This window comes from Erythrolamprus reginae, chromosome 1, assembly GCF_031021105.1.
Source record: "Erythrolamprus reginae isolate rEryReg1 chromosome 1, rEryReg1.hap1, whole genome shotgun sequence".
NCBI classification, from domain to species: domain Eukaryota; kingdom Metazoa; phylum Chordata; class Lepidosauria; order Squamata; family Dipsadidae; genus Erythrolamprus; species Erythrolamprus reginae.
The window spans coordinates 114,763,859-114,787,214 of NC_091950.1; the positions used below are offsets into that span (position 1 = coordinate 114,763,859).

General features: G+C 40.4%; 1 protein-coding gene across 1 annotated transcript; it reads left to right on the top strand.

Moving 5' to 3' along the window:
• Positions 1 to 451: 451 nt before the first annotated feature.
• On the top strand, positions 452 to 14,028 carry ARL14EP (ARF like GTPase 14 effector protein). Its single transcript, XM_070762089.1, has 4 exons — positions 452 to 710; positions 5,471 to 5,976; positions 7,789 to 7,913; positions 12,803 to 14,028. The coding sequence occupies exons 2-4, from the start codon at positions 5,554 to 5,556 to the stop codon at positions 13,029 to 13,031; spliced, it is 777 nt and encodes a 258-aa protein (XP_070618190.1). The 5' UTR covers positions 452 to 710; positions 5,471 to 5,553; the 3' UTR covers positions 13,032 to 14,028.
• Positions 14,029 to 23,356: the final 9,328 nt, after the last annotated feature.

Consider the following 23,356-nt stretch of genomic DNA (forward strand, 5'->3'; position numbering starts at 1 on the left):
TGGTTTGATATCCTATGATCCTTTTTTAGGGGGCATGAAGGTTATGTATCAGAGTGAAATCGATTTAGCTAGATTTAGAAATAGATTTAGCTAGATGATTCTTGGCAAATGTATATTTTCTTTTATGTACACTGAGTGCACATGCAGCAAAGACAAATTTCTTGTGTGCCCAATCACACTTGGCCAATAAAGAAATCTATTCTATTCTATTCTATTCAACCCTACCCTCAGTCCTCTATTCAACCCATACCCTCAGTGATCAAAAAGATTCAACTCTCCGCATCGGTTTTTCTTCGTACAAGAGTCATTGGCTGGGGAATTCTGGGAGTTGAAGTCCAAATATCTTCAAGTTGCCACGGTTGGGAAACACTGGCTTACACTGTTGAACGTCTATCTGCCACAAAATTGGGGGTTGGGGGCAGCCAGGGGTTCTGTTCCATCAACCCGGAACAGAGGGAACCAAGCGCAGGAGCGACAGGTTCCAACGGCACCTTTGCTCTTCCTGCCGTTGGTCAACGGAAGCGGAAGTGCGCCGAGCGAGCCAATAGATTTACCGTTACTGCTTCTGCGCCTCACAGACATCCTCGCCCTACGACGAGGAAGCGGTCGGCTTCATGGCAGGCGTGGACGAGGGAGGCGACCCGGGATCGGCGGCTGCAGTGGCGGCGGCGGCGGCGGCAGAGCTCGGACGTAGAAAAGCCCACGGCAAGGTGAGAAGCAGCGGGGAGGCTGCGTGAGCGGAGTTGCTCTCCGGGGAACGCAGTCTAGGATGCGCCCCAACCGCAGTTCATTCCACTCGCACTCCCATGATCCCCGTCTCGTTGGATTATGGGAGTCGACGTCCTCGTCAGGATCGCGGTCTTGCTTTTATGACTCCTTCGCCTCTCGCCTTGCGAATTCTTGACTTTTCTTTTCTTTTTTGCCTATTTGCTTTTTGGGGGAAAGATGGGGTCATTAAATGAAGATGGTGGTGGTGGTGGTGATGTAGGGGAAGCATTGAAAATTCTAGCCTTAAAAAAAATCAAATATCCGTCTTCCCTTTGAAGGAATGCATAGAGGAAAAGAAAGCGTTTATCTTATTTTAGTTAAAGGTCCCTAGTTGGAAAGGTTTTGCATTTTAAATTGACTTCTTTCAAAGAGTAGTCCTTGACTTGCCACAGCCTCTTCAAATAGTGACTCTTCAAAGTTACAACGGCACTGAAAAATGTGACTTGTGACCGTTTTTTTTCAGTTACCTTTATAGCATCCCCTTGGTTGTGTGATCAATATTCAGATGCTTGGCAGCTGGTTCATATTTATGTTCGTTGTTGTGTCCCAAGGTCATGCAATCACCTTTTTCAACATTCTCACTATCAAAATCACTTGGGAAGGGAGATTCACTTAACAACTGGGTTACTAACTTATCAACTGCAGTGATTCACTTAACATCTGGCAAGGGAGGTTGTAAAATGGGGCAAAACTCACTTAATAAAAGTCTCGCTTAACAACAGAAATGTTGGGATCAATTGTGGTTGTAAGTAGAGGACTACCCTGTATAGGAATTTTCTCTCTTCTGATCTTGACACACCCACACTCGAGGTAGGCTTGAAAACAAAAAATGGATAGAACACCATTGGAAGAACTTATTTGGCTTTTAAAAAACTTGCCAAAGTTAATGCACTTGTGTGCATTGGAGAAAATGAAATGTTTATATAAATATTTGCCTATAAACAAAAATAGTAAAAAATAGTGTGCATTATATTTCAACATTATAAATGCCCCATGAGGTATAGACCCATTTAATAAATTCAGATACTAAATCATACATTGGATAAAAGCTTGCTCTATGTATGGGTCCAGATCTTTGCCTGGTTCTGGATTTATGTTATTTTATGTAATAATAGTATATATTTGAGGCATGGCAATTCTGGGTCTCATTAGTTTAAAAATCAAGATATTTTCAAATGCATGTACCTTTAACTCTTAAAGTGGAAAAAGGGGGTTGCATGTAAAACTAAGTAACATTACTACAATCTGATTTAATTAGCTTTATCATTTGATTTTATGGAATGGAAACAATGTATTACTTTATACATTACATTGTTAGATACACTTTAAATGTATTAAGTGTAAGGTTTGATTGGCTGCATCTCTTTATTCAGTGTATAGTTTATGTCAATTAATAAATTAGGGAAGTGCTTCCCACCCCCATGCATACTGTATTTTCTTTCTTAAAAAGTGCTGATGCAGAATCAGGACCAGTTCTTCGTTCATTCAAAACAGCAATGGCTGTCATTGCAATATTTGAACAATAAATTACCTAATCTGTGACTAACTTTTACAAAATGTGATTTGTATACTTTCTGCCTTTTTACAAATTGTTACACAAGCTCAGCCATAGCCTGCTTTGCTTTTCTATATGTGTTTTTACACAGTGCATATGCTGAAACATTGATCTGTTTCCAGATTAAATTCAAATTAATATGTAATACCTAGGATTACTATTAGGAATACTGGTTTTCTTTTTACCCCCCACCCCCACCCCCGTGTGATTTTTGTCACAAAAACATTGGATTTGTCCATGGTTATTCTTCGCTTTCTGTCCTATCCTTTAGCGGGATTTCAGCTGAATTGCATAGGTAAAGAATTTGCTACCAGCAAAATATTTCTAAAGTGATTATGAGGATATGCAAAATGTGTGTTTATAGAAACAGATAAAACTACAACCTTTCATTTAGTGACCATTTGAAGTTATAACAATGCTAAAAAAAACATTAACTTATAGATCGGTTCTCCCACTTAGAAATTGTTGCAGCAAATTTTAAATGATTTGCTGCTTGGTCAGTTGATTAGAAATACTTGAATTGCAGGAGAGCAGATATCTGGAAATAGAACCTGTTGTGCCCTTTCTCTGGCACTTCAGCAAGTCAATATTGATAAAGATGCTTATGTGACTGCTTCAGAGTCGGAAATCAGAGAAATATAACTTTCATTCCTCCAGACACTGCTGGACACAGCTTTGAGTAGCTTCAATTCCACTACAGAACTGTAACTTTCAGTATAGCAATAATAAAGGATGCTGGGAATTGCAGTTCAGGAATGGAATGCCTCACATTCCTCACTCTTGAGTTACATGGTGCTGAAATGCTAATTAAGATACCCCAGTGTGTTGACAAAACTGAACACTTCCAGTACAGTATTGTGAAAACACAGCTTGTTCATTCAAGACAATCCACTTCACATACTAATATTAAGAATCTCACACTGAATAATCAGTAAAATATAGAGACAGTTGAAGATTTTTAAGAATAATGTGCATGTTTTGATAATGGCAAATATGTTGAAGTTATTCTTTCTGTTTTGTTTTCTTTCCATGTCTTGGGTCTTCCTTCTGTTACTTTTTCTATGTAATTACCAGCAGTTGTTCCTACCTCCTTTCTAACATTACTTGCCATGTTTTTAATGAGCTTATAACAGGGTATCAGCTATTTATCTTAAATGATTCACTCTTACATAAAATTAGGGCATTATCCTTGACATCTTCTGCTCTTTCTAAAATTTGCCCACTCTCATACATCACTTAAAATGTTTAATCAGAGCAAAGCAAAACTGAAGCTTTAGATGTTGCAACACTCATTATTGGCAATATATTATACCAATAATTAGAAACATTATTCTTGTTATTTTAAGTTGACTTTGGGAGCTAATGTAATTTTATGTATCTCATTTCTGTTACAAATGGGTTTAAATTATGACCTTAGATCTTTTGGCTAAAATAATTAAATAATACAAGAAATGTGAGGGGCGATCATAATGTTTGTTTACATAACAACAAACAAAAAATATAAACAAAAAATTGAGTTGTAAAAGCTAAATCATGTGTTTATAGAACACAGTCAAATATTTTATGTCAAGCTGAAATCTATGTCTTTTGGAGTCATAACTAACTTGGAACAGAATAGAGGATGTGAAGTATAATACTGTGTGAAAAAAGGCAGAGTTAAAATATTCCAAGACATGGGTCCTCACATGAATTTTTGTTTCAGATTCTAAAATAAATAACTCAAGAAGACAAGACAATTAGGCTAAATAGTGAGACTCATCATAGGATCCCAGTTGCTGCTTACAAGCCTCTACATGCAGATCTGGACTTTTGGGGAAATCTTCATCTAGCCCTTTGTCCTCCTATCTGAAATGATGATGTGAAAGATTATGGGGCACCCCATGCAAACCCAGAACACTTTAGTTGGAAGGAAACTTGGATAAAGAAAATTTCATATGTAGAAACGCTTACATGCATTATGTGGATTTTTTTTTTCCATCCTGACCTCTGCAAGTGTTTGAAAAAATACTCATGATTTTGGTGATCCTAAAAATAATAATAATCCTAATTGCTGTTCTAATAAAATGTCAATCTCAACTGGGCACACATGTGACTCTTGATTCATCGAGGAAAAAAGCTGCAAGTTGCAAGTTTTTTTCCTTATGTGATTTTGTTGTCGACCATTTAATCTCTTCATAATACTGCTTGCAGCTTAATAGCTTCTTCACATTGGCTTTGCTTCCGCCGTCATTCTTGCAACCTCCTGCCTTGCACTCCTTGATTAAAGTGCTATTAGGAAATATTAATTCAGATGTCTTAAGGCTTCTTTTCACTGTTAAGACAGATAATGGAAGTGGCATCATACATTTCTCAAGAAATAATCTGGTGTACCTTTTGCTAGCAGATTCTGCAGTCTGGACAAGATGTATATTCCCAAGGTACAAAAGCGTCATGTTGCAGCTGCCTCTATACATGAATCTTAAATTATGTGCTTGAGAAATAATTAAAGGTGGTCCTTAGCCTGCTTTGTCTGGGAGTTCTAGTTGAATTATCTGTTCAACTTAATCGAATAATGAGCACAAAAGTTTTACAACATCCCATCAGATCTGTTGCAAGATTCTTCTGCATAAGTAAAACGCTTGGATTGTTTGGAATTTATTAATGGCTTAACAAACTGGCCTTATTTATTTATATATTTTTGAGATTCTTAATGACAAAAACCTAATATAAGTATCTATTATTATTTGGGCATCTTTCCACAATGAGTATTCTGAAAAAATGATTTTGTTATTTAAAGCAACCTTTCATTTTGGAATAGAAACCGATCTAGGTTTGTCCTTCCAATTCTTAAAACTACTTGTACCAGTCTATGATATTCTTTTAATCTATGAAAACCTATACATGAAATAGTGGTTATTTTATAGACGGAATTGGTAAAATGTACTCTAGTTGCAACATGGTACTTTAATGCCTAAATTTAATGGTAGGCAAATTGCTTGAAAACCGAGAAATTGGCATTGCCTGCAGAAATGCCTATTTTATGATTCCACTTCATCCTTTTAAAAAATATCAGAGTACAGGACACATTTCTGAGTTGATTTTGTTTTGGCTTTAGTTAAAAATAAACTTATGCATCACAAATCTTACTTCCTTCACTGCTTTCTCCAGGATAATCCTCGTAACAGCTGTTAAAGACGACAAACAATACAATTTAAATACTGAAATATACAGTATTTTACTGATCAAGTAAAATGGATCCATGTTCAATTGGAAATCAGCTGCAAGCTAGCAGCGATTGTCACAAAGCATACTTTACTTCTCAAACTGGCTTCAAGACTAAGCAAGATTTATCAGCAACTGATCTGTTACTTCTTCAGCTTAGAACTGGGATAACTCTCTCAGAGACTCATACAATCTGCTTCCATCATGCTAAAGTTTACCTTGATAGGTATGAAGACTTGCAAAAGTCATGTTGCGATCCTTTTAATATGCACAAAAAAGTCTCCAGGAAAAACTTGCATGCAATTGACATAGATGATGCATCTTTTCTAAGTGCCAAGTTTGGACGTCAATTTATACCGGGCTGGAAGCTTTGCCCCAAATGTACACAGATAATAAATGGAAATGCAGAGGTTGACTCTGAAGACCATCAACGAAGGAGACTTGATTCAGACGTATGTATATGGGACCATTTTTTCAACTATCTAAGTACTGGACTAAAGCTGTAACTTTTGCAGTTATGTGATAGTAAATCCCACCCACTGGAAAAAAAAGTGGTACATCTAAATATATGTGTCATAGGAGAGAGGTTAAGAATATGAAAAGAATAGCATCAATCCCCTCTCTTAAAATACTGAGTACACTCAGTTCTGTACAGTTCCTGAATGTATGACTCTCACTGGATAAGCACTGCATGAAGAAAATGCCATCACAGTTTAAACATCACAAATGGCATTTTCATGTAAAATTGCCACTTCCCAGTTGACCAAATCCTCTCATGGGAACGGGAAAATAACTGTTCAGCTTTTGAAACTGCAATATGCATAAGCTTTGCCCATAATTTGCAACTCAGTCAAACAAATGTCTGTTTTATTCAAACCAGGAAGCAATAGTTAAAAGAGCTGTTTTAATAAAGTGGCTTTTCATGAATATGTTAGCAATACTTTCCTGGTTTGTATGATGACATGATCTTAACTTTTTAAAGAATAATTAAAGGCAAATTAGCCAGGATGAGACCATATAATTTGTGTAAGCAGTGAGGTCTTAGCAACACACTGCATACCTTGAGATTTAAAAAAAATTAAGATACTAGAATGGGATGTGCTACTTCAGACTGATGGTATACTACACTTTTACCAATCCCCTATGTAAAATAATCTGCAGATATGAAACAGGGTAGGATGAAGCACAATAAAGAGAGATTCTAACATCTTACTTTTTTAGTGCTTTCCTGCAAAGTATATTTCACTAAGGGGAACATTTAAAAATTGAATTGTCATCTGCAGTCTGAAACTGCACACTCCTTGGAGCTCTTACTTGATTGATAGAGGAAGATTTCTCTTTCAAACAATGAGTACCATGATGGAAGATTTTCATCTTCAACACTAAACTTGATATCCAGCTTTGCAGAGTTTATGTTTAATGAAGACATGCTACAGTTATTTCCTATTTTAGAAATCTCTCTATATAAATGGCTCTGTGTGTGTGTGTGTTCCAACATAACCAGACCAAATATTGGCAAAGCCTCACCCATCCACCAGCCATTTTTTTGGCCTCTGCATGCTCCGTTTTCAGGCCTTTTTCAGGGGGGCATTTTCAGAGAATTTTTCAGTCCATTTTCAATGCTTTTTTGCCCATTTAAAGGCTTTTGGGGGAAAGCTATTTTTAAGGCCTTTTTTGCCTGTTTTTTGAAAAAACGGGCCCAAAAGAGCCTCAAAACAGGCCAAAATTAAAAACAGCATGAAAAAGGTCTCATAAATGGGATTTTAAAAAAACGCAAAAACAGGCTAAAGAAGCCTCAAAAGCAGAATGAAAAGGCCTTGAAAACAACAACAAAAATGGGTAGAAAAAAGGCTGGAAAAGGCCAAACAATTACCGAGAATGGGACGTCTTATAGTCAGGTGTGTCTTATAGTCTGAAAATAAGGTAAATACCCGGGCAATACTGGGTTATTAGCTAGTAGGAAATAAACTGAGAAGTGAAGAAATTACCCTGTTTATTAATAACTATTCCTGTTTCCATTAACCTGCATCTTTAAGGGCATATTCCTGTCCAACTTATTATCTTTGCTTTCTTTTGACAATTAATATTACTATTACTTTTATTCATTGAGATATCTCATAAGCAACTTAGAGCACAGTTGATACAATAAAAAGAGAGAAGTGTATATTTGGCTTCAGCTTCAGTGTTCGTTTCTTAGCTGAAATACATCACTTAATTAGAAATGTTTTGATTTTTTAAAAATGAAATTGTCTGTATTTATTCAGGGACGTACAACTAAAGCCTTGAAGTTTGCTAATCCAGGACGGCATCCTGGAATTCCTCCAGAAGCAGCAAACAAAAGAGAAAAAAGAAAGCTACAAACAAAACCCACATCCGTTAATTCAGACAGGTAGATTGTTTATGGATTGATTGCCTTTGCTTTTTCACTTTGAGAGAAAATAGTTCTGCTTACATACTTATAATTTAGAACTGCTTAGATGCATGGATTCCCCCCCCCCCATATGTTTGTGCATAGGAATAAAATAAGTTGCATTGTCCAATCATTATAAAGCAGCTTGAAAAGTGGAAAATCAGTATATAATGATGCAGTTGGGATATCCATGATCATTCCTAGATTATGGAAAATGTCCTTGGTACAATTTGTTGCTTGCTAGCTAGTTTGTTTGTTTATGGTCCCAAGATAAAAACAATAAGTTCACCTTGGACGTTTTTGTCTTTTTGGTGCAAAACTAGGAAAGTAGGACTTATTTACTGAGAAAGCAGAAGAAAGCTGATTAGAAGCACACATTAACCTCCTTTTTGTTACTTGTCATAGCAGATAGGTATTTGTGCCTTACTTCAAGCTAAAACCTTAGATTGTTCCAATCTTCTTCATTACTGTGATTTGTTCTGTCCCAACAATGAGCCCCCAAGAAATAGATCCACACACATGGATTTGACAAGATTTAAGCATGTAATTCTAATAGTTTAGTAGCAAGGAGGTTTAAATGTTTAAAATACATCAGAAAACGGCCTCTGTGTTGAATTAAATTCTTATCCTACAGAAGTTTCTTGACAGGCTATACAGTTGATTTTAAATAAATAAATAAATAAATAAATATCTAAATAAATAATAAATAAATAAATAAAAATCCACAACCATTAACTAATCAGCGTACCTCAGTTACATCAACGACCCCAGGTGTTACCCCACTGACTTACCAGGAAGTTTCTACACAGCAGGCAATTGCTGAGCCATCAAACCACACCCAGCCACCAGTATTTATAGAAGGAAGGCAGCTCAGGTCTCGCTGTGTTCGCCCTAGGACAAGGACAGAAACACCAGCCTGAAGATGCCAAGTGGGACCTCGTCGAAACGTTGCCAGAAATTTCCAAATCCTACACGGGAAGAAACTCGAATATGCCAAGACCATCATTCCTGTACCCATGAAAATCTACGAAAACAAATATATATTTGATTTAATCCTGGATGAGGAGGCCGACCTGGCATGTGTAACTGAAACCTGGCTGGGCCCGGAGGGAGGAGTCCCTCTCTCTGAAATCTGCCCAGCCGGGTTTCAGATATGGCATTAACCCCGACCCCAGGGAAGGGGGGGAGGAGTGGCTATTATAGCCAGGGAGAGCCTTTGCCTGCGCAGACTCGTTGCTCCGGAGATTGCGGGTTGTGAGTCCCTCCTGGTGAAGTTGGACTTAGGGGTTCAGGTGGGCTTGCTTCTCACGTACCTGCCTCCCAGCTGCATGGCACAAGCCCTGCCTGTGCTACTTGAGGAGGTGGCCAGGCTGGCGGTGGGGTTCCCTAGACTTATTGTCTTGGGGGACCTTAACCTGCCATCACTCGGCGGGTCCTCTGGACTGGCACAGGAGTTCATGGCCACCATGGCAGCCATGGACCTGACCCAAGTAGTACAGGGTCTGACTCACGAGAGGGGGCACACACCCGACATGGTATTCCTCTCTGAGCAACTGAGTAATGGTCTGAGATTAAGGGGCTTAGAAGTGTTACCTTTGTAATGGTCAGACCATTTTCTGCTGGGGCTTCACTTCCTGGCTCCAATCCTCCCTCGCAAGGAGGCGGAACCGATTAAGTTGTTCCACCCCAGGCGCCTGATGGATCCAGAAGGCTTTCAGAAGGCACTTGGGGCTCTTCCAGATGCACTTGTCCACAGTTCGGCAGAGTCTCTGGCTGAGGCCTGGAACAAGGCTGCAGCAGAGGCCCTTGACCGAATTGCGCCGCTGCAACCTCTCCGCGGCACTAGACCCCGCAGAGCTCCATGGTTCAATGAGGAGCTCCGGGAGTTGAAACGCCAGAAGAGACGTCTAGAGAAGCGATGGAGGAAGAGTAAGTCCGAATCCGATTGAACACTTGTAAGAGCTCATATTATGACTTACAAAGTGGCGCTCAAGGCGGCAATATGCGCGTATCATGCCACCTTGATTGCATCAGCGGAATCCCACCCGGCCGCTCTGTTTAGGGTAACCCGCTCCCTTCTTAACCAGGGGGGAGTTGGGGAGCCCTTGCAGAGTAGTGCTGAGGATTTTAACACGTTTTTCGCTGATAAAATTGCTCGGATTCGAGCGGACCTCAACTCCAATTGTAAAACAGAGTCGACTGACAACGAGTCAGTCGAGGTGACTGGGGCTAAACGTCTTTGTCCATCTGTCTGGGAGGAGTTTGACTTGGTGACACCTAAGGAAGTGGACAGGGCCATTGGAGCTGTGTGTTCTGCCACCTGTCTACTGGATCCATGTCCCTCTTGGTTGGTTTCGGCCAGTCGAGAGGTGACGCGGAGCTGGGTCCGGGAGATTGTCAACGCTTCCTTGGGGAGTGGGTCCTTTCCGGCCCCTTATAAGGAGGCACTTGTGCGCCCCCTCCTCAAGAAGCCTTCCCTGGACCCAGCTGTACTCAATAACTACCGTCCAGTCTCCAACCTTCCCTTTATGGGGAAGGTTGTCGAGAAGGTGGTGGCATTTCAGCTCCAGCGGTCCTTGGAAGAAGCTGATTTTCTAGGTCCTCAACAGTCTTGATTCAGGCCCAGCTACAGCACGGAAACTGCTTTGGTCGCGTTGATGGATGATCTCTGGTGGGCCCAAGACAGGGGCTTGTCCTCTGTCCTGGTGCTTCTTGACCTCTCAGCAGCTTTCGATACCACCGACCATGATATCCTTCTGCACCGGCTGGAGGGGTTGGGAGTGGAAGGCACTGTTCTTCAGTGGTTCTCCTCATACCTCTCTGGTCGGTCGCAGTCGGTGTTAGTGGGGGGTCAGAGGGCGACTTCTAGGTCTCTGCCTTGTGGGGTGCCTCGGGTCAGTCCTCTCCCCCCTACTATTTAATATCTACATGAAACCACTGGGTGAGATCATCCAAGGGCATGGGATGAGGTATCATCAATACGCCGATGATACCCAGTTATACATCTCCACCCCATGTCCAGCCAACGAAGCAGTGGAGGTGATGTGCCGGTGCCTGGAGGATGTTGGGGCCTGGATGAGTGTCAACAAACTTAGGCTCAACCCAGACAAGACGGAGTGGCTGTGGGTCTTACCTCCCAAGGACAATTCCATCTGTCCATCCATTACCCTAGGGGGAGAATCACTGGCCCCCTCAGAGAAGGTTCGCAACTTGGGCATCCTCCTCGACCCAAAGCTCACATTAGAGAAACATCTTTCAGCTGTGGCGAGGGGGGCATTTGCCCAGGTTCGCCTTGTGCACCAGTTGCGACCCTACTTGGACCGGGAGTCACTGCTCACAGTCACTCATGCCCTCATCACCTCGAAACTCGACTACTGTAATGCTCTCTACATGGGGCTACCTTTGAAAAATGTTTGGAAACTCCAGATCGTGCAGAATGCAGCTGCGAGAGCAATCATGGGCTTTCCCAAATATGCCCATGTTACACCAACACTCCGCAGTCTGCATTGGTTGCCGATCAGTTTCCGATCACAATTCAAAGTGTTGGTTATGACCTATAAAGCCCTTCATGGCACCGGACCAGATTATCTCAGGGACCGCCTTCTGCTGCACGAATCCCAGCGACCAGTTAGGTCCCACAGAGTGGATCTTCTCCAGGTCCCATCAACTAAAGAATGTCGCTTGGCGGGACCCAGGGGAAGAGCCTTCTCTGTGGCGACCCCGGCCCTCTGGAACCAACTCCCCCCAGAGATTAGAATTGCCCCCACCCTCCTTGCCTTTCGTAAGCTGCTTAAAACCCACCTCTGCCGTCAGGCATGGGGGAATTGAGACCCTCTTCCCCCTAGGCCTTTACAATTCTATGCATGGTATGTATGTATGTATGTTTGGTTTTTTATATTAATGGGTTTTTAATTGTTTCTAACATCAGACTACTATTGTACACTGCTTTATTGTTGCTGTTAGCCGCCCCGAGTCACAAATCCAATAAATAAATAAATAAATAAATATAATAAGTATATGGCCTCCTATCTCCCCGCCCACTCCCCAACCTGGTAACAGGGTGTTTGCTTTCTTTTGACTGTTGATATTACTATAAGTGTCAAGGTAGGGGCCAATCTTATTTCTGGAGGGAGGATGTCTCTTCTTCCATGAATAAATTCTTCCTTCTTGCCCTATTAGGGGAACCTCAATGATAGACCAGACATGCCTCCCCACTCCAGTGGGTAAGGTACATGAAATTGGGAAAAGATGATCCTTCAAACAAACTTGGCCCTGGGCCATGTTGAGCTTAAAGATGTCACAACCGGCACCTTGAATTGGACCCGGAAGCAAATCAGGAACCAATGAAGCTCTCACAAGAGAGGGACTAATACAGACATGCATAAAAACATTTAAGCCAATTTATTTTGAACTAAGTGAAGCTTCCATAAACTTTCAAGGACAGCCCCATGTAGCGTGCATTTGCCGTAGTCATGTTAGAGCCTGGTTGGCGCAGTGGTTAGAGTGCAGCACTGCAGGTTACTACAGCTAACTGCTAGCTGTAGTTCAGCAGTTCAGATCTCACCACCGGCTCAAGGTTGACTCAGCCTTCCATCCATCCGAGGTGGGTAAAATTAGGACCCAGATTGTTGGGGGCAATATGCTGCTTCTGTAAACCGCTTGGAGAGGGCTGTAAAAGGACTATGAAGCAGTATATAAGTCTAAATCCTATTGCTAAAATGCTATTATTTGATATCTATTGCTCCTTAGTATAACAAACTAGACAAATTTACCTGTCAGAAGTTTTAAACTGAATTGTCTTATTATTTAAAACAGTGTCTAGTGTTACAAATTTCTAATTATTGGGTGCTTGTATTTTTTCCCTCCAGGCAATTAATAGCAGCGAAGAGCAAAGTATATGACGGCCAAGGCTTTCTGCTTTTCAGCGGGATAGACCTCTGTGACTGCCTTGATGAAGACTGCCTTGGGTGTTTCTATGCCTGCTCCAAGTGCGGCTCCCGCAAGTGCGGACCTGAATGCCGTTGTGACCGCAAGTGGCTATATGAGCAAATTGAGATAGAAGGGGGAGAAATTATCCGTAATAAGCATGTGGTATAACCTGTACTCTGCATTTAATTACTGAGTCACAGGAAGGTTGTTCGTAAAATTTAATTGGTTCATATTTCCAGTTAAGATTCAGTGTTGTGCAAACAAGCCATAGGGAAGTTCTATATTTGTCATGTGTACAGAAGAAAAATTAGAATGTTGTCTAAGTATTTGTGAATTTATTAGCAGACAAGCTAATGAGAGTGGCATTGGCTGATACTCATTGTGTGCTTCATATAGTATATTTTAAAAATCTGGATCATTATTACTGCCCTTTATAGAAAATCTTTGAGTATTTCCTTGTTCTGGACCATGTTTTTTCCTGCAGACACTTTAAGTACTAGCAGCTTAAGCAGTGTTAGTTGTACAAAAGGGGTGATTTGAGAAGATTGTTGCACAATAAACAGAAAATATAGAGGTCAGACTGAGATTTTTAAGAAGATGGCATACCTTTCTGAAGCAGTAATGTGAAAGTCATTGACATTTTTTGCAAACGAGTTGCCATGTGAAGAAAGAATTCTGTTATGCCTTCAACAGTATTTTGCTGCTGGTGGAAAGGAGTCACCAAAGTTAGAGCCTCAGGCAATATTTCTGTTGTGAATATCTTGCTTGGAGACTTTGTGAATGAGTCCATAGACTGATGGAGAATGTGTGGCTGGAAAATGACACTCTGTCACCTTACCTTTACTAAATACACCAAATGTATTTGATGGAATTATACAAGCATAACTATGATGAGACATACGTGATCTTTCTACAGTAAAAATTAATAGCCAATGTTTGTAATCTACTCTGATAATTACCCCATGTTCCCGAGGTTAAAAGCATGTACACTTAGTCTGATGCATATAGGGCATGTTATAGAATGTGAGGTTCAGGATTTATCAGAAAAGATATTGTTTGTACTAGAGATATTTTTAAAGGCATGCCAAATATCTTTCTATCTTGTTTTTTTAAAACTGAAACTGTTGTGTTATTAATATTAATAAAGAATTGATTTTCATCAAAATATATGCTTATTATTTATTCTGTTACTATATGTGAATAAATGTGGCCTAAAGAGAAGATGATATAAATAATTAAGGAATTGTATTATGGTACCATTATATACAGGGGCAGATTGTTCCTGCTGCTACTGTTGCGCTGCATGTGTCCTAGTGTGGTTTTGCTTCTGCACATGTGCAGGAAGCAAAATTTTGCAAGGGGATGCGCACCCGCGTGAGATTTTGGCATTTTCTTTTGCGCATGTGCAAAAGCAAATAAATCACCGAAATCTGATGCGTGTATCCCCTCGTGAGACGCGCTGGGACATGTGTGCACGCAAGACACCCAAAGCTGCGTGCAACAGCTCAACTTTTGCTACCGGTGCGGTGTCCTTATCCATTCTGGTAGATAGCCACTACTGAATTACTAGAACATGCAATTTCTGCATACAGTCATGACCAAAAATACTAAAATTTGAAATAAGGATTCCAGCAAGTATTATGCAGAGAATGGGATTTCCCCTTGTTCTCTTCCTAATTCTCCAAGAGTGTTTAAATGAATTTCCCAACCCCTTTGTCGCAGATATTATATGAGACCGGGGGGGGGGGGGGAGGAAGGAAGGAAGGAAGAAAGAAGGAAGGAAGGAAGGAGGAAAGAAAGAAAGAAAGAAAAGTTATTCTTGAAGTCCCTCCAGGTTTAATTAAATAAAATTGAAAATGTTCAAATCTTGTTTACCACACTGGAGTTTCCTCACAAGCTTAGTCTATTAAAACTCAAATGTAGGGTGCTCTACGTGAAAGCTTTCTGTATAGCATATGTTGTTGAGTCCAGTGATACATTTAAACTAGTATCAGTATGTGGCTAAACTTTATAATTTAGGGTTGGAACTTGGAAATAGAAAAAAATAGTCTATATATTATTGTTATGTATGGATATTGTAATTGATCTAGTGTCTCTGATGTCTGGATTTTATTCTTTTAGATTCATATCATTGTGGGCTGGTTATATTGGGAAAAAATGAAATAAAAAGATACAGGCACTGGGCTCAATGTTAACTATTAAAAATTAACTGAACACACAAGGAAATTGTCTTTGGTGCATATGCTCTCAGTGTACATAAAAGGAATTCAGTACAGCCCATAAAGAAGCCTTAAGAGTTCACCATCCAGCTTGCAACTCTCATGAACCTGAATCAGACAACCTCTTGTTCAGTAATAAGGATATCCCAGAAGCTAGAATTAATGAAGCTCTATTTTTGTAGCGAAAACCCATTCACATTGGTGAGGAAAAGTAATGGGCCATTTGATGGATTTACACTTTTAATTTAATACATGAAAGAAATGAGTATCTTAAGATTGGAGCTGGTTAAGGACAGGATATGAAAACAGCTGCTGACTCTGCAGTGTTTGTTTCTTCCCTTTAGGGACAATGTGGCTGTCTTCCTATTATGTATTATTAAATGTTGCATTTTACTGACTAGATTAGTAAATAGTTTTAACCAGGGGTGTGAAACCTGCAGCCCGCAGGCCAGATTTGTCATGCATTGGCCACGCCCATGCCTGGTTTAGCTAAGGGAGAAAAAGTTATGACTCTAAAATCTCCCATTTTTTAAAATTCCATTCACAATAGAACACTGTGTCATGCTGGACATGCTAGCTATATTTTTAAAATCATGCATACTACATATGGAAAACTTTTAAACATTTGTTCTGAATTAACACACATGCACTGGAAACTTATTGAAGTAACAGCAAGAAGATACTTCAATCTGCCATGCAAAGTACTCAAACATTATGCAAATATTTATACTCAAAAATATTTACCGTATTTTTCGCTCCATAAGACGCAGTTTTTTTCCTCCCAAAGTAGGATGAAAAATCAGCCTCGTCTTATGGAGCGAAGATGCAGGCAGGGAGGGGGGGGGGAGGCTGCGAATTCGGAAGCGCCATCCCGCCGGCTGGCTGGTTAGCTGCTGCCTGGCCCACCGTTCCCCGTAAGCTACGCCCGTGAGCAGGCGTGCACCCCCAAATACACCCGAGCGCCCTTTTCCACGGGCGCGTGCTCCCCATCCCCCTGCCAGCCCGCGGGGAGGTGGGCGGGGGCGGGGAGGTGTGGCAATAGGAGTAAAGGGAGCCGCGGCCGCCCCTGCCTCCCCACGGTGCCTCCGGCCAAATGCGCCCCTGGCTTCTCCACGCTGCCCTATTGCCCGCCCGAACCGCCTCATCTGCCACTTCCTGCGTTGGGGCGCGATCTGCCTCCTGTCCTCCGCTGCCTCCTCCTGCCTTGGGGCGCAATCTGCCCCCTCTCCAACGTCGCTGCCTTCTGCCTTGGGGCGCGATTCGCCCCCTCTCCTCCTCCTCCGCTGCCTTCTGCCTTGGGGCGCGATTCGCCCCCTCTCCTCCTCCGCCGCCGCCTTCTGCCTTGGGGCGCGATTCGCCCCCTCTCCTCCTCCGCCGCCCCCTGCCTTGGGTGAGCAATCCGGGAGTCCGGGACAGGGTGGCTTTACGCCATGAAGAGAAAACGGCTGACTTTTCCCTGCTGCCGGAGCCGTTTCCTCTTCATGGCGCAAAGCCACACAGTCCCGGACTCCGGGATTGCTCGCCCAAGGCAGGAAGCGGCGGAGGAGGAGAGGGGGCGGATCGCGCCCCAAGGCAGAAGGCGGCGGCGGAGGAGGAGAGGGGACGAATCGCGCCCCAAGGCAGAAGGCAGCCACCTGCCCAGACAGAAAGGAAACAAGAGAGAGAAAGTGAGAAGAAGAGAGAGAAAGAGGGGGAGAGAGAGAGAAAGAGAGAGGGGGAGAGAGAGAAAGAGAGGGAGAGGGAGAAAGAGAGTGGGAGAGGGGGGAGAGATAGCAAGAGAGGGAGAGAGAGAAAGAGAGAGGGAGAGGGGGGAGAGAGAGGGAGAGGGGGGAGAGATAGCAAGAGAGAGAGAAAGAGAGAGGGAAAGGGGGAGAGAGGGGGGAGAGAAAGAGAGAGGGAGGGAGAGAGGGGAGATAAAGAAAGAGGAGAGAGAGAAAGGAAGAGAAAGAAAGAAAGAGGGATAGAAAGAGAGAGAGAGTGAGAGATGCTCAGTGAGCCTTTCTTTGAAGTTGCCTTTCTTTCTTTTTCTCTCTTGCTCTCTTGCTCTTTCATTCTTTTTTCTTTCTCTTGCTTTCTTTCTCTCCTTCCTTCCCTCATTCCATTTCTTTCATTCCCCCTCTCTATTTTTATTTCTCTTTCATTTTCTTTCTTTCTCTCTTTCTTGCTTTCTTTCTTGCTCTTTTTCTTTCTCTCTTTTACCTTCCCTTCCTCTATTTCTTCTTTTCTTTCTCCTTCCTACCTTCTTCCCTCCCTCCCTTCAGTCCTTCCTCTCTTACTCTCCCCTTTCATAAGTTTCCTTGCTTCCTTCCTCTGTTCCTGTCCCTTCCCCCTTTCTTTCTTTCTTTCTTTCTTTCCTTCCTTCCTTTCCTCCCTCCATTTCTTGCTTTCCTTTTCCTTCCTCCCTTCTTCCCTCCCTCACTCCCTTCTTTCACTCCTTCCTCTCTTCCTCTCCCCTTTTTGGCTCAAAATATTTTTTTTCTATTTTCCTCCTCTAAAATCTAGGTGCGTCTTATCAGCAGGTGCGTCTTATAGAGCGAAAAATACGGTATATTCAAACACTGAGGTTGAATCTATATCCTATGTTCTGTTAAAATGTCCACTATGCAGTGACAATTAAAAGTTGTATCCACAGGTTGGTTTGTTTTTTCTATCCCTCCAAGTCAGTTGACTACTGAAGATTTCCTGGGGTAGTCCTGGCAGTTTTGTTGTGAAGGTTTTTCACAAGTAGTTGCCATTGCCTCTTTTCTAATTCTAAGAGAAAATGTCACCCAGCTACTTTGTGCCTAAGATAGGACTTTAATTCAGTCTTTCATTTTCTAGTATGGTACCTTAACCACTACACCAAATTGCTTTCAACCCTAGTTATTTTAAAGGTTAATTTCCCAGATGAAGATAAGAGCACTGCTTTCCTTTTAAAAGGCCACTTTTTAAATGTATCAAGAATAGTGGCAACATTTTGTTTATAGCTACTGCCTGTTAGGGATGGAAATTGGCTAATATTTTCCTACAACACACACACACACATGAATGTATTTTAAACTATGATTTTGTGTTTGTTTGTTAATTTAGTCTTTGAAAATAAATTTATAAATAACAAACCTGATAGAGTTATTTTTGTATCATCATCTATTTTATTCTAATTAATCCAAATTCAGCTTTAAAATTTCTTTCTGGGTTGATCCAGTGAATGTTGGCTGCAACTTTATTGCCAAGGTATTAAGCCAAGTTGAATATTGAGTAATTTACACCTGTGTAAACTCTATAGAACGGCATTGGAAGTTACTTGATACTACCCAAAATTCAAAGTTTCACTAGAGAGGGGGGGGGATTAAAAAGATCACAGCTAATTAAAGTTGCATAAACTTCAGCCCGGTATCAAAATGATTAACAGCATAAATATTCATATTAATGAACTAAAATGTGGTAAAATAATTTTTATACGCTAATTAACTGAGTTCTTATTTGCACCCACAGTTTTCCACAGTTTAGATACCTAATAAAGGATAAAGATTCAGATTATGTTTAAAGGTGGGATGAGCTATATATTCAATGATCCCCTTGCCATTGACAAATATAGCTATGTATTGGTAAATTCCCCCTAAAAATGGGATATTTTTAAAATAAAGAACTTTATTTTTCTTTTCAATATCACAATGACCCCCTCCCCCCCCCTTTTTTTTTTTTTGCTTGTCCCAATCAAATCCTCCAGTGCTGTGTGGTTGGTCTTCTGGGCCTCTTTGGCTTTGCAGACTCATGAAATATAATTACTGCTAACGCTGCACAAAAGCTAAACCTGCTGACCCAGTCAGCTTTTATCTCTGCTTTTCAAATCTATCTTCAAGCCTGACCTTCAGCCTCTCTTAGGCAGAAGTGTGGAACTAGAAGAACAAAGACTCCTTATTTTAGTGAAGTTCATGGCTTTTTATCATGTGGATATATTTTTACATGGTAGCAGGCTGGAGGTCATCAATCTCATTTTCCTGATGTCCTTTGCACAATTTGAATCCAGTTTCCTGAGGGTGAAAGGTTAAACAGCTTTCAGGAAGGAGAAGTCTGGAAAGGGGAACGATCTAGTGGTAAGGATAGTCCAGGTTGTAAGTAATACCTGAGACTTATTTGCTCATGTGATTTGGCTTTTTCTGTCTTTTTTTTTTTTTTGAAGATCTGAACTTTCCTTACCTTTTTGGATTATCTAGTAGTCATCCTGATTTTTGGAATGCCAACTCTTGCCGGCCACATAATTGGTACTGAAAAATAAGGCAGCCCAAGGTAAAGGAGAAAAAGCTGACAATTCAAAGAACTTGTTTCTTTGGCCTCAAAACAGTGAATTTTCTAAGTGATTTGTTTTTATTAGACAGTTTTAAAACTTCTCTACATTAATCGATTGTGTTGGGAAGTCTTATCAATTAAAGTTATTCAAAAAGATGTACAATCATTTCTACACCTGCATATAATTAGTTCAAAGGTTAAAAGCTACTATAAATAATATATCTGTTGCATTAGCAATAAAGATGCAGTCCTTTGCAAGATTGTATGGCTGTTAAATTTCCTTTAATTCCTATTCTTTTAAAGTCATATGTCCAAGGTTACTACATAGCCTAGAAAGCATCAAAAAGGGAAAAGTCTTTCTGAATTGGCCCATTTGATTGCAGTTTATTTTTGACAGCACATTTTTAATCTTAGCTGATCAATATTGTTCACTGAGTTTCATCATCTGCACTTAAATAATAATAATAATAATAATAATAATAATAATAATAATAATAATAATAATTTATTAGATTTGTATGCCGCCCCTCTCCGAAGACTCGGGGCGGCTCACAACAGTAATAAAAAGTAGTACAGCAATAGAACAAATCTAATAATAAAAAGATATATAAGATATATAAATATCTTAAATATATAATATATAAATATATAAAACCCCAACAGTTAAAAACCATACAGCACATACATACATACAAACATAAAATATAAAAGCCTGGGGGAGATGTCTTAATTCCCCCAAGCCTGGCGACATAGGTGGGTCTATATATATGTATATACAGTATAATGTATAACTATTATACATTTGTCTATAATGAAAAGAAACCACTACTGGACTCTTGAGTTCCAAAATCAGGAATGATATCTGGAAGAACTAAAAGGGGATGTTGCAGAGATGAAGACTAGAGCTTCCAATCAGTTTCAAAAATTTAAACTACCACTAGATGCCAGCCAAGAGATGTAGAAATTGGTCATCCAGATGTTTTGCAATTCAGATACAGTAGTCCCAAGCTAGAGCTGAGGCTCCCAAATTCAAAAGACTCTGTGAAGATATGGTTTCAGCATATCTTTTTAGAGATGGAGCAGCATCTTGTGACTTTTGTATTATTATCTTATGGTGGTAGTCAGGGTGAAATGCTACCAGGCATACTGGTAGCAGAGGCCACTGGTGGTTTGGAGAACCAGTAGTAGTGGCAGCACAAAGCTCTGCCTACCCATCCAGACATCACAATTTTCTTGTTTTTAACCCTCTGTGAATCAGCGTGCACTTCCAAACCAATTGGGAAGGTAAGTTGATTTCACTGCTGGTGGCAGTGATTGTGTTCAATCCAATAGGTAGTAAAGTCTCTGACAATGGCTTGGGATCAAGGCTCTTTACATTATAAAGGAGACCATGATAAGTAGAGTCTCTACTGCCATAGTCAACCTCATCAAATCTTTAGCAGTAATAATCACAATATGGTACTTTCTGAGCTTAGTCTCTTGCAGTTTCATTCTCCAGCTAGGTAACAGCAACAGGGCATCCTGGTAATAATCCCAATAGAAGGATCTAAGAACAGAACAGAGAGACCATTTTAAAAGGAGATAATCTGGAAACGCAGGAGGGGTTAGAAAAAAAAGAATAGGAATTGGCAATATTCTACATGAATATGGAAAGAAAGCCAGAGGGTCATACATTACGTACCTGGCTCAGTCTTTCAGGAGAATTGGATCATATTTTTTTCTTCTTTCACTCTGCACACCCAATTGAACCCAGCTACCCCCAGCCCTCTTCTACTTTGTACAGTAGAATGCCTTTTAATAGGAGGGGCTAGGGGCAACATGCTTTTTATTAGTTTACAAAAGAGCTTCCAGTCCTTTTCTAGTTAAATATTAATTGTGGGATGTGAGGAGGGAATAAAAGCTGTAGCTGGTCTTCTGTGCTGGAGGGTGGGGGAAGAAAGAGAACGGGAACAGATTGACTTTGTTTAATGAAGCATGGTGTGTGCCTTTCTGTGAACTATTGTAATTCCATTGCAAATAACAGGCAGGGAAGAGATGATCAGAAGTTGGAACCAGTTGTTGCCTTAAGTGAGAACTGGGGAAAAAAGAAGAGAGGAAGGAAGATGGAAGGATACCCACTATACATTCTAAATACTGCATAATGGTGATATTAGCCAGTCTGAATACTTTGTCAGTTTAATATGAACTGCATTTTGACAGATGGGTAAAAATTCTATAATGGGGGGAAAAAACCACCCTATAATTACTTTGATGATCCAGAAGGGGGCACCACTTTCCTACAAACCCAGTCTATATCAGTCTGAATATCTGTTTCAAAAGACCCCCTAAATTGTTTTAAACTGTTCTTTTAAAAAAAAAAAAAAAAAGAGCCACTGGGCCTTCTTACTGCCACAGACTTTCATACTGAGAGTTCACAGTTTCTGTTCAGTAATAAATCAGAAAACTTGATTATAACTTCATACAGCCAAAGCTTTAAGGTCAGGAGCGTTAAAAATAAATGTTAAAGGGTAAAGTCAGTATTTTAATCGTAAAAGAAGTAAATCATTCCCATTTGCTTCACCCAATTGCTTCATCTACTTTCTGTATTCCTACATTTTTCTGGGAACATACTTCATTGAGTTGTTTACTAAAGCACAAATGAGAAAACCTGAGTAAATTATAAGAGCTTATATTTCCAAAGCACCCTGTTTTTATTGTTTTATCTTAGTGGCTCTGAGCACATCTTCAAATTTCATCTGCAATTTTACCTTGCTTGCATTTTTTTTTAGTTTCTTTTCCCAAAATTTTATCTGCAATTTTATCTTTATTTTTACACATTTTTGTTTCTTTTTCCACTTTAAGACTAAGAGTTTAGGGAGGGAAACACACAAGCTATAAATAATAAGAATTGCAGATTTGGGGTAGAAAATAGATAAGGTTTTCCCCAAGGCCATCACAAACCTGTGTACAAATTGTGCACTATTCAAGGCAAACTGCATAGAGAGTTACCAGTTGCATGTTTTTAAAAAGTCAGAGGTCTTGCTGTATATCACATCATATCACAAGGGTGATATGCCCACAAGAATCTGAAATTTTTCCTGGCCTCTCTCACTGCCCCCTCTATACCCAACATTTGTTGAATAATCAGTCTAATTAAAAACCTTGGCAAACTTGAAAACCCATCTGGGAAGTTTTGTTTTAACACAAGGAAATATTAGACGATATGCAAATGAGCTAAGCAAATGAGCTAATGTGCAAATGAGCTAAAGCAAACTTTCATTGATGCTGTTATGTTCAGAGCCAGCCTTACCATCAGACAAAATGAGACAACTTCCCCTTTTCTGTACAAAAAGACCAATCATCGGCAAAGTATTAGAGGCATAGCTGTGCATCTCCATGTAGATACTCTCTATCCACATATAAATTATCTGTCTGATCTCTGGAGAGAAAACAAAATTCACCACTCACTCCATGGACAAGAGAACCAACAGACGGCCCTTTGTCCTTTGCTAATTTCTACAAAAATTATTTATAACGTTCTTTTATTTTTATAATATGCCATGGCAAATGGTTGTTGTTTTTCTCAGTTCCTTCCTGCAAAATTCTGGGCTGAGATCCAGAAAAAAGTAGTCATCCCTAACACAATTTGAAATGAATGAGATTAGCAGTGAATGAATTCATTTGCTGTAATTCACAACTTTTAATTGGTTTCATCACGTGGGAACAGTGCAATTTCTCGGGACTGAAAGCCAAATGATTACAGTAGCAGAACAAAACAAACAGGCTGAAAGGTTAAAGGTCTTACACTTTGGGTCTACAGATCTTAGCTTTGACTTATGTCTTTGTTGGGGTAGAGGACACAGGGAATGGCTTTGAAGTAGGGGTGACATTTAAAACTTTTCCCTACCGGTTCTGTGAGCATGGCTTGTTGGGCGTAGCAGGGGAAGGATACTGCAAAATCCCCATTCTCTCCCTACTCCTGGGGGGAGGATATTGCAAAATCTCCATTCTCATGCCACCCTGGGG